This window comes from Rhinopithecus bieti, unplaced genomic scaffold (assembly GCF_001698545.2).
Source record: "Rhinopithecus bieti isolate Rb0 unplaced genomic scaffold, ASM169854v2 scaffold_60909, whole genome shotgun sequence".
Taxonomy (NCBI): domain Eukaryota; kingdom Metazoa; phylum Chordata; class Mammalia; order Primates; family Cercopithecidae; genus Rhinopithecus; species Rhinopithecus bieti.
Window position 1 is genome coordinate 499140 of NW_016823619.1, and position 14164 is coordinate 513303.

Consider the following 14164-nt stretch of genomic DNA (forward strand, 5'->3'; position numbering starts at 1 on the left):
ACATATTTTGTCTGCTTTACCAGAGGCCAGAAGCCTGGGCAGCCCTTGCTCCAGCAAAGGCCTGTGGCTAACGCAGAACACCGCGGGCTGTGGGGTTCAGCCATCGGCAGAGTCCAGTTCTGAGCCGGGATTCAAGAGAGGCTCACGAGAGAGGAGGGGAGCCTCCCCCTCCATGTGGACACGCTACATATGAGGCGCGAAACACACAGCAGCATAGCAGACCCAAGTCCTTCTTAGTGACTGCTGAGGATGAAGTTCCCACACTATGAAGTCCGATTCTGAATTCCACCTTGCCAGCCTCTTCCTGGCATGTCCCTGCTCTGACATTCACCAGCTTCACAAAGATGCTGAACAGGCAGAAGCAGGAGGACGTCACAGAAGCGTCACCGTACCTCTGAATACGGAGGCGCCGCTACTGAAATGACACAGGGCGCCTCCCCAACAGGCTGAAAAACAACAGCAGCTGAATGCCGTGTCTTAGAGGCTGTCGGTGGAGGATACTGAGGTCAAAGAAGAACCTGCTCAGGACAGGAGCCCTCATGAGCCCCACCCCACCACGCAGGGCTGAGTGCCAGAAACACACCCTCCATGGCGCCCGGGAGGGAATGCTCGAAGAAACAGCCTGAACTCAGCCTGAAGGAAACTCGGCCAAGCACGGAGCGGATTCCCAGCAATAAACCGATAAACCACAGGCAGCCCCACGGGTCACCAGGCAGGGATCTCTGCAGACTGGGAGCCAGCAAAAGCAAACACTGTTTGTAAAGGATGATTAATTACCTTTCCTTTGAAAGGAGCGATACAAAAATTGATCAGAAATATACTATTTAAGAAGAAACTACCAAGGAAATGAAGAATAAAAAGGATTTTTCTGTTCTGCCAGTTCGACTACGTAACTGAGCCACGGAGATTAGAAGTAGCTACCAGTCATTTCTATGCACTTTGTGGTAGAGTAAGTGCCTCCTTGAGCAAAAACCCACTTATTTTTAATATTCACTAATACCCTGTGCTCATACCCAAGGTCATAAATTAGCAGAATTCCCGGGAAAGCATTGCCTGGGATAAAGAAGAGACTCTGAATAATGAAAAGCAGCTGCACTTCTCATTCGGCATCAATACCACGTGATGTTTGATGGGGACTAATGTGGGATTAACTACACCCCTATTCATTAGGTTTTGTATCATTTTGTATAAAATTAGCAAAATGAATGCCCTTTGAATTCTACCGCCAGGGTGATCTCCCTGCATTAATAATAGTAGAAGATGTCTGCAGCCTCGGGTCCTCAGGCCCTTGAGGGAACCAGACACAAGCAGCCACTGGGCTTCCAGGCGGCTGGCAGGTGCAGGCAGCACCCAGCACTCCCAAGTAATTTCAACAGCAGGCTCTCGAGTTCCATATGTTGGTGACAAACACAGGCACCACCATACGTCCTTCCAAAGGTGTCCGCCCATCACCATAGGCATTTGTGATGACGCTATTAGGATTCCACATCATCTTTTAAAACTAGAAACCACAAGAAACTCCTTCTGAGTTTGAAACTCTTCCCTGCTATCGCGTCAGCCTGTTTATGTCTCACCTGAAACTCTGTAAGAGGCTTCTCTTCACTGTGCTAAGTGCTTTCCCGAGGCCGATGGGCCAGTCACCGTACTAAGCGCTCTCCTGAGGCCGACGGGGCAGTCACCGTGCTAAGCCCTTTCCCGAGGCCAATGGGCCAGTCACCGTGCTAAGCCCTTTCCTGAGGCCGATGGGGCAGTCACCGTGCTAAGTGCTTTCCCAAGGCCGATGGGCCAGTCACTGTACTAAGCGCTCTCCTGAGGTCGATGGGCCAGTCACCGTGCTAAGCCCTTTCCTGAGGCCGATGGGCCAGTCACCGTGCTAAGCACTCTCCTGAGGCCGATGGGGCAGTCACCGTGCTAAGCACTCTCCCAACGCCAAATGGGCCAGCATCACACGTGGGCATGTCTACTGCCTAACTGCAAGATCTTTGTGGTCACAAAATTCATTTTTATAATCTCTTGTTTTTTTGTTTTTTGTTTGTTTTTGAGACAGGGTCTCCCTCTGTGGCCCAGGCTCGAGTCCAGTGGTGCAATCTTGGCTCACTGCAACCTCTGCCTCTTGGGTTCAAGCGATTCTCCCACCTCAGCCTCCCAAGTAGCTGAGATTACAGGTTCACGCCACCACATCCAGCTAATTTTTTTGTATTTTTAGTAGAGATGGGGGGGTCTCACCATATTGGTCAGGCTGGTCTCGAACTCCCTACCTCAAGTGATCCGCCCACCTTGGCCTCCTAAAGTGCTGGGTTTACAGGCGTGAGCCACTGTGCCCGGTCAATCTGTTTCTTATATAGCATCAGGCACATTCATGTCAGCATACAATTATTCAAAAATAGTTAAAAAACTAATTCTTTAAAAATTTTGCATGAATGTAAACAATTTTGCACACGTTCAACAAGCAAGAAACATTCCTACTTGCGCAGTCACAGGAGTTAACACGGATGCACTGGTGCAAGCTAGCAAATTCAGGTGTTCAGAAAGTTGTCGATATGAGACTCAACGTACATTTCCTACGTGACTCCCCCTTGGTGCAGCACTTCGATAAATAACACGAACACACTTGAAATGACCGAGAAACTACCTTTCAAATAATCAACCTCATTTTCTCTAGAGAGCCATAAAATAAATCAAAGGTCCTTGTCTGTGAGTACACTGTTACGATTTTTAAAAAGATAACAAGATTGCCATTCCTAGCATCCTTGAGGTCCAGCAAACCTAATTTCAGTGGCGTTGCTCCCCGGTACTGGAGAAACTGCCAATCATGGATAATTATCAATGCATTTTTGCATAATACCTGATCACGGATTTGGTCTTAAATATCTCCAATAATCACTTCTGACGGGGAACTGGAGCAAGCAAAACAGACGTCATGGAGGGAGGGAGCTCCAGCAGCCACGAGGCGCTGAAGCCGTGGCTGGGACCCCCCCGTTCCTTCTTGCGTGGGAGTGTTTGGCATGGATCCCGCTGACTTTCTGTGCCGGGACCGCACTGGACCGCCCAGCTGGATGGAGTAAGGATGCTGGACTGCTTTACCGAGCTGCACCCCAGCTCCTCAAGCCTCACAACAAAGTATGGCAGCAAAATGAGACTGGGGGTTCAACTCTCCACGAACCTTAAATCAGACTGCAGAAGTTTAGTACAACTTTGCAAAGCATTATATTTCAACCACAAATTCTCAGCCCCCTAAATCACCACCTTGAGCAAAGGAGTTACCGAGGGCACGAGGATGTCCCATAAGCAAAACCCACAGCAGCCAAAACAGATAGGACCAGCGATGTGCTCCATCCCGTAGAACACGGCGGCTACTTCCCACCTTGATTACTCTCATGGGAAAAAGAAATTTCAAGTTTACAGGGCGCCAGTGCAGTGACGCCTCAATCAATGAGAGCTAAGTATCGAAATCCCGAAACAAATCATAGTATTTTGCTGCATTTTACACTGGGAAAAAAAAGACATAAATTTAAGCAAAAAAAAAAAAAAAAAGGTAAGTTCATAGATTTCGCAATCTAAAGGACTGGCTAAAAGCAAGAGTCATTTCCTGCTGTGGCTGGGTCCATGCGTTCAGCCCCGTCTTATCAATGATTACAGAACGGGAGTGCCCTGCCCACGGAGCAGCCCTCATGCACTGAAAACCACCAAGCTGAGGTTCTGTTACGCTTCCTGTGTTTTTCTTACTAGGCAGGAAGATTAAACAATACATTCTACAAGAGTTTTCAACAAGCTAAAAAAAAAAAAAAAAAAGCCAGGTTGACGAAAATACAACATTGTGTCCACCACCCCATTCTGTTCTTCAAGACTGGTGAATAAAGCTTTGTGTTTTTCACTTAATGACAATTATTAATCATATAACAAAGATCACTCAAGCTCTATCTGTAAGTACATCTCAAAAACGTGTGATTCGCAATGCCCAGAACCCTGGGCTGTAAACAGTGAAACTGTCTGGAAGTCAGCCAGTTTTTATTGAAACCTCCAGATCCTTTGTGGTATCTGCCCACCACAGTCAGGAGCAGGGCCAGTGTATGCTCCTGGTCTGGTACAAAACGAAAAACCTCAAAGCAAAATTGCACGTGCTCTGTACACACTGGGGTTACTACAAACACGAAATCTCCCTTTTCCAAAAGCTGCACTTGTTCTCCGTCACTTGCAGCCTTGTGTCTCCTGCCTTCTATCTGAGACAGTTCCACGCATCAGGGCAGCCCATCCCTCCCCAAACAGTGAAATCCCAGACGGTGCCCACGGACAGCCACATTGCCCTGCGACTGCCCCCTCGTCCCCGTCACTACACACCAGTTTTCCACGGAAACTGTGACCTTCCTTTGGGTTGCTCCCTGTGGGTACTGTAAGTCTCCCTCTGCCCTGGCTGTGCGTGTACGTTTGCGTGCATGTGTGTGTGTGCACAAATGTGTGTGGAAAGAGCCTCACCTGTGGCCTTCTCCACATCCGCAGTGGTCACGTTCTGGACATTGGCGCTCACTTTGAAGGTCACTGCTGGTCCGAGAACCCTGGAAGGGATAATTTAAAACAAGTTCATAACGAAGTCAACGTGCCACACTGCTTTTCTGAAAACAACATGGAAAACACTGGTGTGTTTTTAAAAACACAAATATCCGAGGCCACCACAGCTCCAGGCATGAACTCCACTGGACATCGGTTTTCTTTCACACCATGACCTTTGTTTCCGTTTGCCAAGAATTCCGTTTTTGGGCTTCGCTTCTCCAAAACACACATCACAGTGTAATATGCTATCCTAAAAAATTCAAATCAACCTCCAAACCCCACAGTAACAAGCAGACATTCTAGCTAGGGATGCTACCTAAAAAATTCTAGCTAGGGAACAAGAAAAGTTGTTATTGAAGCAGATTTTAGTCTTTGGTGCCCAAGGCAGACATATGAATCAAGAGCAGAGAGGAAAGAGACTAGTATTTTTAAAATTCTTTTGACAGGAACCATTTAAAAAACTACCAAAGTCATTAAGAACTACTCTGTATAAAAACAACTGGCAGGGAATTGCTAGACAGGAATCATCAAAATTGTTTGGAGCTTCCTAAATGCTATGTCAACCACAATTTTGAAAAACTACATTACTTTTTAAACCATCTAATTCATCTGAAGACCCCATATGCAGTAGGAACTGGTTATTCTGCCTACAGCCATCTCAAAATGAATTAGGAATCCAGGGTCCGTTCCCAAAGACAGATGGACCGACCCCATGTCCACAGATGACAGCCTAGACAGCTCTTCCCGGAACGGACCCCTTAAATGTCTTCTAAGGAGTAAATCCCCAGCACAGACAGGAAATGCGAAGAGGACCCAATTGAGGTGGGCGATGGCAGCTAAGACTGTTGCCTCCTGGTCCCTGGGAGGTGCCTGCACTCCCATCTAAGCCGTTAAACTGTGGGTACCATGTGGCCCAGGGTCCCTTGCTGTCCCCACTGCAGCCACACACCCTTGCTGACGGGTACAAGCCCAGCTGGTCAGAAGTGCCACAGGTTGGCCGCCTCCCCTCCCTCCCCTGCACCCGCCTACCCTCCCTCCCTCCACCACAGGCTCATCCTAAGGCAGCATATGACACCCAGGCCATGGACGTTGCACCCAAAATCCTTTCAACCTCACATGTATTTGTGATTCAAATATCTGCGCTCATGATACCTTAGTCCCAACCTCTGGTCTTCCTCCCTGGGATTTTTGCTCATTCTCCCGGCCAGGGGCAGCTCCCCCGCGTGCAAGTCCTTGGTGGAGGGCACTGCCGTGTCATTGCGGGGCAGCACAGTTACCATCCTAACACCACGGCCATGGCTGAACATTCCACGTGGAAGTCTTAGCATCACTTTGAACTCAGCAAGGTCTGCCTTGAATCAGCGCCTGCTCTGAGGAGCAAACAGCGTTCTAACCTTACGGATATTCCCTTTGGCTTCCTTATGCCAGAAATATCCAGCTAGTCACCAAATTCTGCGGAAACCCTTGGAAAATGCACCACATCCACCACTGTCTCTTGGTTCCCACTGTGATCCTTCTAGCCCAAGCCTGTGCCCTGTCACAGCAGAGCGGAGTGACTTCCTGCGTCCAGCTCTACTGCACGCAAAATGTCCTTGGAAGTCGCCTCCAGAGATGACCACAGAGCAGGAGCTGGTGTCTCCTCGAGCCCAGGTTAAAGTCTCAGCTGCAGGCCCCAGGCCTGTCTACGGTGCCTCGGCTGGGCCCTCTGCTGGTCCCCACTATGGGCCCTCAGATAGGAGGAGGCCACTCCCTCCCTGGACGGCAGCTCTCCTGCCAACGACTCATGAGTGCTGAGTTCTGCCCCCTCTCAAAGCCCGACTCCCGAGTGAGGACTGTGAGAGTGGCCCATCCTCCCTGTCTCCAGAATCTTCCAGCAGGGCCCTGAGTGCCTGACGCTTAGTGCTCAAATGGCACATCAGACGTTTTATAGATGTTTTCCTTCTTCCCGAGCAGAGGAGGGGCTCTTTGAAGCATGATTCCTGCCAGGGCCCCACCCACGCAGAGGACGATCGATTCATATTTGTGACCGGTTCGACATTTCGGTTGAATGGTTTTCTAGAATTAAGAGGAAGTCCTCATTAACACAAGCAGCACTCATGTACCCCCAAAACAGCGCCGAGGACAGAGAGCTCAGCACAGGGCTTCCAGCTTACACACAGCTTCTGTGAAACTGCGCGTCTTGACCACATCTGAAGATTCCCTGACAGATGGGATTGGAATTTCCTAAACCTAATTTTTCCCTCAGGTGCTGAAAGTTCCCTCTAAGGGCTGTGAGGAGGAGGTTCTTGGTTTCTCAGAGTCCAAAAACCCAGCCGCCTGTGCTATGAAGAAGCATGTGACCGATACGTGGCCCGGTCTTTCCCGGTGGGGGCTGCAGGAGGGGCCCACATAGCCCGCGCCCTCCCTCACATGCAAGCCGAGCGTCGCCATCGCGTGGGGCCATGGTGGTCGCCAGGGAGTGCTCCTGACACCCTCGGGGCATATCTCGCAGGCGGTGAGCACCCAGTGACCTCCGCTGTCAGCACCAGCGAGACCCAGGGCCTGTGGCCACGATGCGCTGAGCCCTGGCTCTGGCCCTTGGGCTCTCAGGAACCCTGTGGGAGGACGGGGCATGAGGAGCCATCTCCAGAGAAGACTCAGAGGGTGGTAACGTGACCCCACCTGCACAACCTTCCCTAACTTGGATATACGCAAGCTCTTCCCTCAAACCCACAGCGGCTGCCCTGATGTGGGAGGAAGTCTCCATCCCGAGGCCCCGCTGCAGGTCTGACTCCGTGAGTCACTGTTCTGTGGCCCTCCTGGGCCTTTCCGCTGGGCCTCAGTTTACTCAGCTGTCAAGTGTGGCAAGACCCACAGGTCCTCTTGGACTTGCTCTGCCTAGGAGACTCTGGTTTTCAATAAACTCTGGTGCCCAGGCCCGGCGGGTCTGCAGTAAACAGGGGTGACACTGGGTGCTCCAGAGCTGAGCTGCTGGCTCTGTCCCCAGCACCATCAGCAGCAGAGATTCCTCCCCGCAGGAAGAACTTGCCCTGGCATTTGTTACCACCCCGCCCCCCACCCACGTCTGCTGTGCAGGTGGCAGATGGCTGAGTGCTGTGTGGTCCAGGTGAGAGGCTTCTGGGGAGGGAGTAAGGTCAGCCTCCCCACCAACTTCTTTCTAACCAGGCAGCCTTGGTTGTCTCTGCCATCTTGTTGAGCTTTCTGTCTCTTTAGACATTTGGGGGAAATTGAGTGAATCCCATGTGCTTATTGCTGGCCTAAAAAGGGGACTTTCTGTGCTAATCAGGAAATAAAAAGGAAAACACGGATGCCTGGAGCCTGCAGAGTCTCTTAGGAGCAAGCATCGCACCTGGCGTTACAGCTCTCGGGGAGAAGGCAAGTTTTTCTTGAGCACGTTTGCTTCCTGACAACAGGCGTCTGTCACACACGGCGTGTCGGGCATACGCGTACCAGATCTACCGCAGTTAAAGCGGCAGCAAAGAATTAGGGTTACGATCCGGTAAAAATTATCGAGGCAGACATATGGAAACCCAGACATTAAGTTATATGGAAACATCCGGGTTTAACGAAGAAACAATTATTAATTTTTACTTTCAGATTTTCATTCAGATTCAGCAAACAATGACTGAGAATACTACACTCAGTTCTCACTCTTCCACGCAGCTGTGTCCTCCAAAGTCATCAGAAAGCAGATACTGAGCCATTGTTCCTAAGGGAAACAGGGTGAGGCTCCTGTGAGCCTCTGGACAGTGTTTTGTCAACTGATGGGCATATTACCTTGTTTTATGTGTGTTTCTACTCAGACTCATTGAATGTGTGTGGTTGAGTTATGAATGCCGAGCTCCCAGCATGCCCCCACGACGCCCATCCACACCCACGACGCCCATCCACACCCACGACGCCCATCCACACTGACGCCCACCCACACTGACGCCCACCCACACGTGCGACATCCACCCACGCCCGTGACGTCCACCCACGCGCACGACGCCCGTCCACACCCACGACGCCTATCCACACCGGTGCCCACCCATGCGCGTGACGCCCACCCATGCCCGCAACGCCCACCCACGCGCACGACGCCCGTCCACACCCACGACGCCTATCTACACCGATGCCCACCCACGCGCGTGACGCCCACCCACGCCCGCGATGCCCACGCACGCGCACGACGCCCATCCACACCCACGACGCCCATCCACACTGACGCCCACCCACACTGACGCCCACCCACACGTGCGACATCCACCCACGCCCGTGACGTCCACCCACGCGCACGACGCCCGTCCACACCCACGACGCCTATCCACACCGGTGCCCACCCATGCGCGTGACGCCCACCCATGCCCGCAACGCCCACCCACGCGCACGACGCCCGTCCACACCCACGACGCCTATCTACACCGATGCCCACCCACGCGCGACGCCCACCCACGCCCGCGATGCCCACGCACGCGCACGACGCCCATCCACACCCACGACGCCCATCCACACTGACGCCCACCCACACTGACGCCCACCCACACGTGCGACATCCACCCACGCCCGCGACGTCCACCCACGCACACGACGCCCGTCCACGCCCACGACGCCTATCCACACCGGTGCCCACCCATGCGCGTGACGCCCACCCACGCCCGCAACGCCCACCCACGCGCACGACGCCCGTCCACACCCACGACGCCCATCCACACCCACAACGCCCATCCACACTGACGCCCACCCACACGCGCGACGTCCACCCACGCCCGCGACGTCCACCCACGCGCACGATGCCCGTCCACGCCCACGACGCCTATCCACACCGGTGCCCACCCATGCGCGTGACGCCCACCCACGCCCGCAACGCCCACCCACGCGCACGACGCCCGTCCACACCCACGACGCCCATCCACACCCACAACGCCCATCCACACTGACGCCCACCCACACGCGCGACGTCCACCCACGCCCGCGACGTCCACCCACGCGCACGACGCCCGTCCACACCCACGACGCCTATCTACACCGATGCCCACCCACGCGCGTGACGCCCACCCACGCCCACGATGCCCACCCACGCACACGACGCCCGTCCACACCCACGACGTCCGTCCACGCGCACGACGCCTGTCCACGCGCACGACGCCCATCCACACGGATGTCTTCTCCATCAGGCATGTTGTCACCATGTGTCCCAGCCTCACACACAATTAGCACACTTCCTTCCCATTCCTGCTTCGACTTTGAAGCATACTGTGAAATTCTTCATGGCCCCTTCTCCACCAGGCACTCCTTACACAGTGCTCACCTATCGAATTACGGACTTGCTTAGAAATTCCAGGGGCCAATCTTCAAACAGAACAGGCAGAGAGACCCAGCTGCAGAATCCTCTGCTGAGTGGGAGTTAGGAACAGGTAGCCCACCGCTCCCAGACTGAAGTCACAATGACACAAACGAGGCCTCCACATGTGATGAGATAACCATCAGAAAGACACACAGCCCGGCATTCTCCTGCACACACAGCTCCATGCCTTTTCCTCCTTAAACCCCTCACTCAGCCAAAAGGGGAATGATCTGTTAAAGGCATGAGCCTGGCCATTCCCTAACTGCCAGCATTTGAGTCATAACTGCTTTCCTCCGCCCACCCCTCACTCTCATGTTTTCAGCCTCTGAGTGGCAAACAGCGGACTTGAGCCAGTTACAACACTAGGAACACAGTCAGCATTCAGCACTATTTAAACAACAAAACCACCAACGAAAAGCACAAAAAATGTGGAAAATGTGGCACTCAATAGACGATGAAGAGGAGCCGTATTTTACAGTATGAGCTGAAACGAGAAGGCAGGGCTCTCCTTTCCCACCGAGCACGGGCGCCTCAGGCAACCTGGACCTCACGGCTCTGTGTGTGTCCAGGAACGACTTTGGCATAAGCATTGATTTGGGGATTACAAATTAATCACAAATACAGAATCTGCGAATGATCAGGATCATCTACCGCCTAGCATCTGTGTTGAAGTGCTTTCACACACATCAACAACCTTATTATCTTCTTCACATTTTACAGTTTTATACTGTAGAGAGGATGGGAGCACTGGAGCTTACAAGACTTGTGATCCAATTGTTTGTTTAGCCGCCACTTCCTCATGGGGCAATTTTGCGTGTTACATTATTTACCCTGTAAAATCAGGGGAAGAAGACAAACCGTGCAGGGCTGTTGGAGGATCGGGCAGGAGAGTCGACATGTGACAGGGTTCCCTCGGAACTACAGCTGTCAGTCTGTGCCCTGCTCAGGAGGGGTCTGCTCCTCCTCTGAATTCTTCCATAAAATCTACTCTCTAAATTGACTGTGCCTTGTGTGGGTTCACGCAGTCCCCATACACTGTACTGCTTTCTGGGGAGCCTGGTTGCTTTCCTTCTGGAAGGACGCAGTTGAGACAAGGCAGGAGATTGTCTCTTTCCAGACTCTGGACAGTGGAGTGCAGATCTCATGAGGAATCTGTAAATGGCCACTTCAAGGCAGATCTTGAGAGTGTCATCCCGACGGTTGTGCCAGGCACACCTATGGTAAGGAGCATCTGATCTAAGAGCATGTGGAATTTCTGAGTCATTGTTCCTGGGAGAACCATCCACCTTTTGACATTCAAATTCACATATTGTGAAAGGTGACTCCTATTTATGGTGGAAGAAATGCCAAAAGGAATGCTGCCCACTCAGATGCAAACCCTTCTTCCCCTGATGAAAGAGGGCGTCTTCACACACANAACAGAACAGGCAGAGAGACCCAGCTGCAGAATCCTCTGCTGAGTGGGAGTTAGGAACAGGTAGCCCACCGCTCCCAGACTGAAGTCACAATGACACAAACGAGGCCTCCACATGTGATGAGATAACCATCAGAAAGACACACAGCCCGGCATTCTCCTGCACACACAGCTCCATGCCTTTTCCTCCTTAAACCCCTCACTCAGCCAAAAAGGGGGAATGATCTGTTAAAGGCATGAGCCTGGCCATTCCCTAACTGCCAGCATTTGAGTCATAACTGCTTTCCTCCGCCCACCCCTCACTCTCATGTTTTCAGCCTCTGAGTGGCAAACAGCGGACTTGAGCCAGTTACAACACTAGGAACACAGTCAGCATTCAGCACTATTTAAACAACAAAACCACCAACGAAAAGCACAAAAAATGTGGAAAATGTGGCACTCAATAGACGATGAAGAGGAGCCGTATTTTACAGTATGAGCTGAAACGAGAAGGCAGGGCTCTCCTTTCCCACCGAGCACGGGCGCCTCAGGCAACCTGGACCTCACGGCTCTGTGTGTGTCCAGGAACGACTTTGGCATAAGCATTGATTTGGGGATTACAAATTAATCACAAATACAGAATCTGCGAATGATCAGGATCATCTACCGCCTAGCATCTGTGTTGAAGTGCTTTCACACACATCAACAACCTTATTATCTTCTTCACATTTTACAGTTTTATACTGTAGAGAGGATGGGAGCACTGGAGCTTACAAGACTTGTGATCCAATTGTTTGTTTAGCCGCCACTTCCTCATGGGGCAATTTTGCGTGTTACATTATTTACCCTGTAAAATCAGGGGAAGAAGACAAACCGTGCAGGGCTGTTGGAGGATCGGGCAGGAGAGTCGACATGTGACAGGGTTCCCTCGGAACTACAGCTGTCAGTCTGTGCCCTGCTCAGGAGGGGTCTGCTCCTCCTCTGAATTCTTCCATAAAATCTACTCTCTAAATTGACTGTGCCTTGTGTGGGTTCACGCAGTCCCCATACACTGTACTGCTTTCTGGGGGAGCCTGGTTGCTTTCCTTCTGGAAGGACGCAGTTGAGACAAGGCAGGAGATTGTCTCTTTCCAGACTCTGGACAGTGGAGTGCAGATCTCATGAGGAATCTGTAAATGGCCACTTCAAGGCAGATCTTGAGAGTGTCATCCCGACGGTTGTGCCAGGCACACCTATGGTAAGGAGCATCTGATCTAAGAGCATGTGGAATTTCTGAGTCATTGTTCCTGGGAGAACCATCCACCTTTTGACATTCAAATTCACATATTGTGAAAGGTGACTCCTATTTATGGTGGAAGAAATGCCAAAAAGGAATGCTGCCCACTCAGATGCAAACCCTTCTTCCCCTGATGAAAGAGGGCGTCTTCACACACATCCTTCTTCCCCTGATGAAAGAGGGAGTCTTCACACAAGTCCTTCTTCCCCTGATGAAAGAGGGAGTCTTCACACTCATCTGCAGCCTAGAGCCCTCAGAGGTGTGATACTCGAACAATGTGTTCACATGGGTCCTATGAAGAATATATTAGGAGAAACAAAAGCTATTTATTGCCACTAGGAGTCATCTCCCAATTAGGCTGGAAATAACATGAAAAAATATATCCCTGAGATTCTACAGAATTCACTGACTTAAAACTACCCTTAACCAAAATAAGCAAACCATATATGTTGTACATAGATAAGAGATCATTTCGTCACTGTAATTTTAGCTATAGTTACCTCTATCTTAAATATCATTCCATTTATTCCTGAGTTATCACTCAGTGGTTCTATTTGATAGTTTACTACATACTGATAATTGCTCATTTCTTGTTATGGTCATAAAACATGCCAACAAAGAAGAGAAGTGGCATCTAGCATTTTAACACTGATTTTATTGCTTGTGTTCTAGGATACTCCTATTACTCAAGACTTATGAGGCAAACATATGAGCCCTCCACCAACCAGACTATTTATAAGAGTTCTGCGTAAAAGGCCTTTTCTTAACTAGACTATTTGGAAATCTCTTTTTCCCCTACTTTTATGAGTGAAATAATTTAAATTTAATTATTTATATATAATTAAATATAATTATCTGCCTTTAGAACATCAATATACTGATGTACTGATATTTGTCATCTTAGCAATCATGCATCTCAAGGTGATTTTCTGAATATTAGTTTTCAGGACATGACACTCTAACCACAGAAAACACTGAGCTCCATCTGTTCTTAGACCAGCCATCCAGTTGAGAATGCAGAAGATGAACAAATCTCTGACAAAAGCTTCCATGTTTCGGAAATGGTTTTCCATAAGAACTGAGGCTTCCGTTTGGTTGCGTTACTCTGGGAGTTGTTATTTCTCTCTAGTAATGACTTAGACATAACACAGGCTTATTTGTATCAAGTCAACCTATAAGGGCTACAATAAATGTAACACATTTGACTAGATTTTTCCAAATAGCAGCAGTGAAGAAGTTTGTAGTCAGTTTAAATAAAGATAAGCCTCAGGTACTAGATTCCTTTGACTTTTGTGGATAAAAGAAGACAGCCAAGGCACATATGGCAAGAAATATAGTTTTAAAGTTAACCATTTAATGTTGATGCTTTATGACCACCATAAAAGTAAATGCTTCTCTTTTCAACTGGTGAATTTTCTTGAAAGTAGTTTAGAAATGAAAAAAAGAAAACTTCTGTAGACTGTTTTTGTTTGTTAATTTTACTAGCATGCTCTCTGTTGGCTTGACAGACTGACCTGTGCTTTGTCTATTTGACACCTGGATTTGGGGTGAAGCCTATAACATGAATAGATGGGTGGGTGAGGGATAGGTGATAGACAGATGGGTAGAGAGATGGGTGGGT

At 50.2% G+C, this 14164-nt stretch overlaps 1 protein-coding gene across 1 annotated transcript in view; it reads right to left on the minus strand.

Moving 5' to 3' along the window:
• PTPRN2 (protein tyrosine phosphatase receptor type N2) overlaps nucleotides 1–14164 on the minus strand; it is a 719533-nt gene that overhangs the window by 461741 nt on the left and 243628 nt on the right. Inside the window, exon 10 of the mRNA XM_017861671.1 lies at nucleotides 4474–4553. Within this exon, the coding sequence (XP_017717160.1) occupies nucleotides 4474–4553 (80 nt within the window). The remainder of the gene's footprint in view (nucleotides 1–4473; nucleotides 4554–14164) is intronic.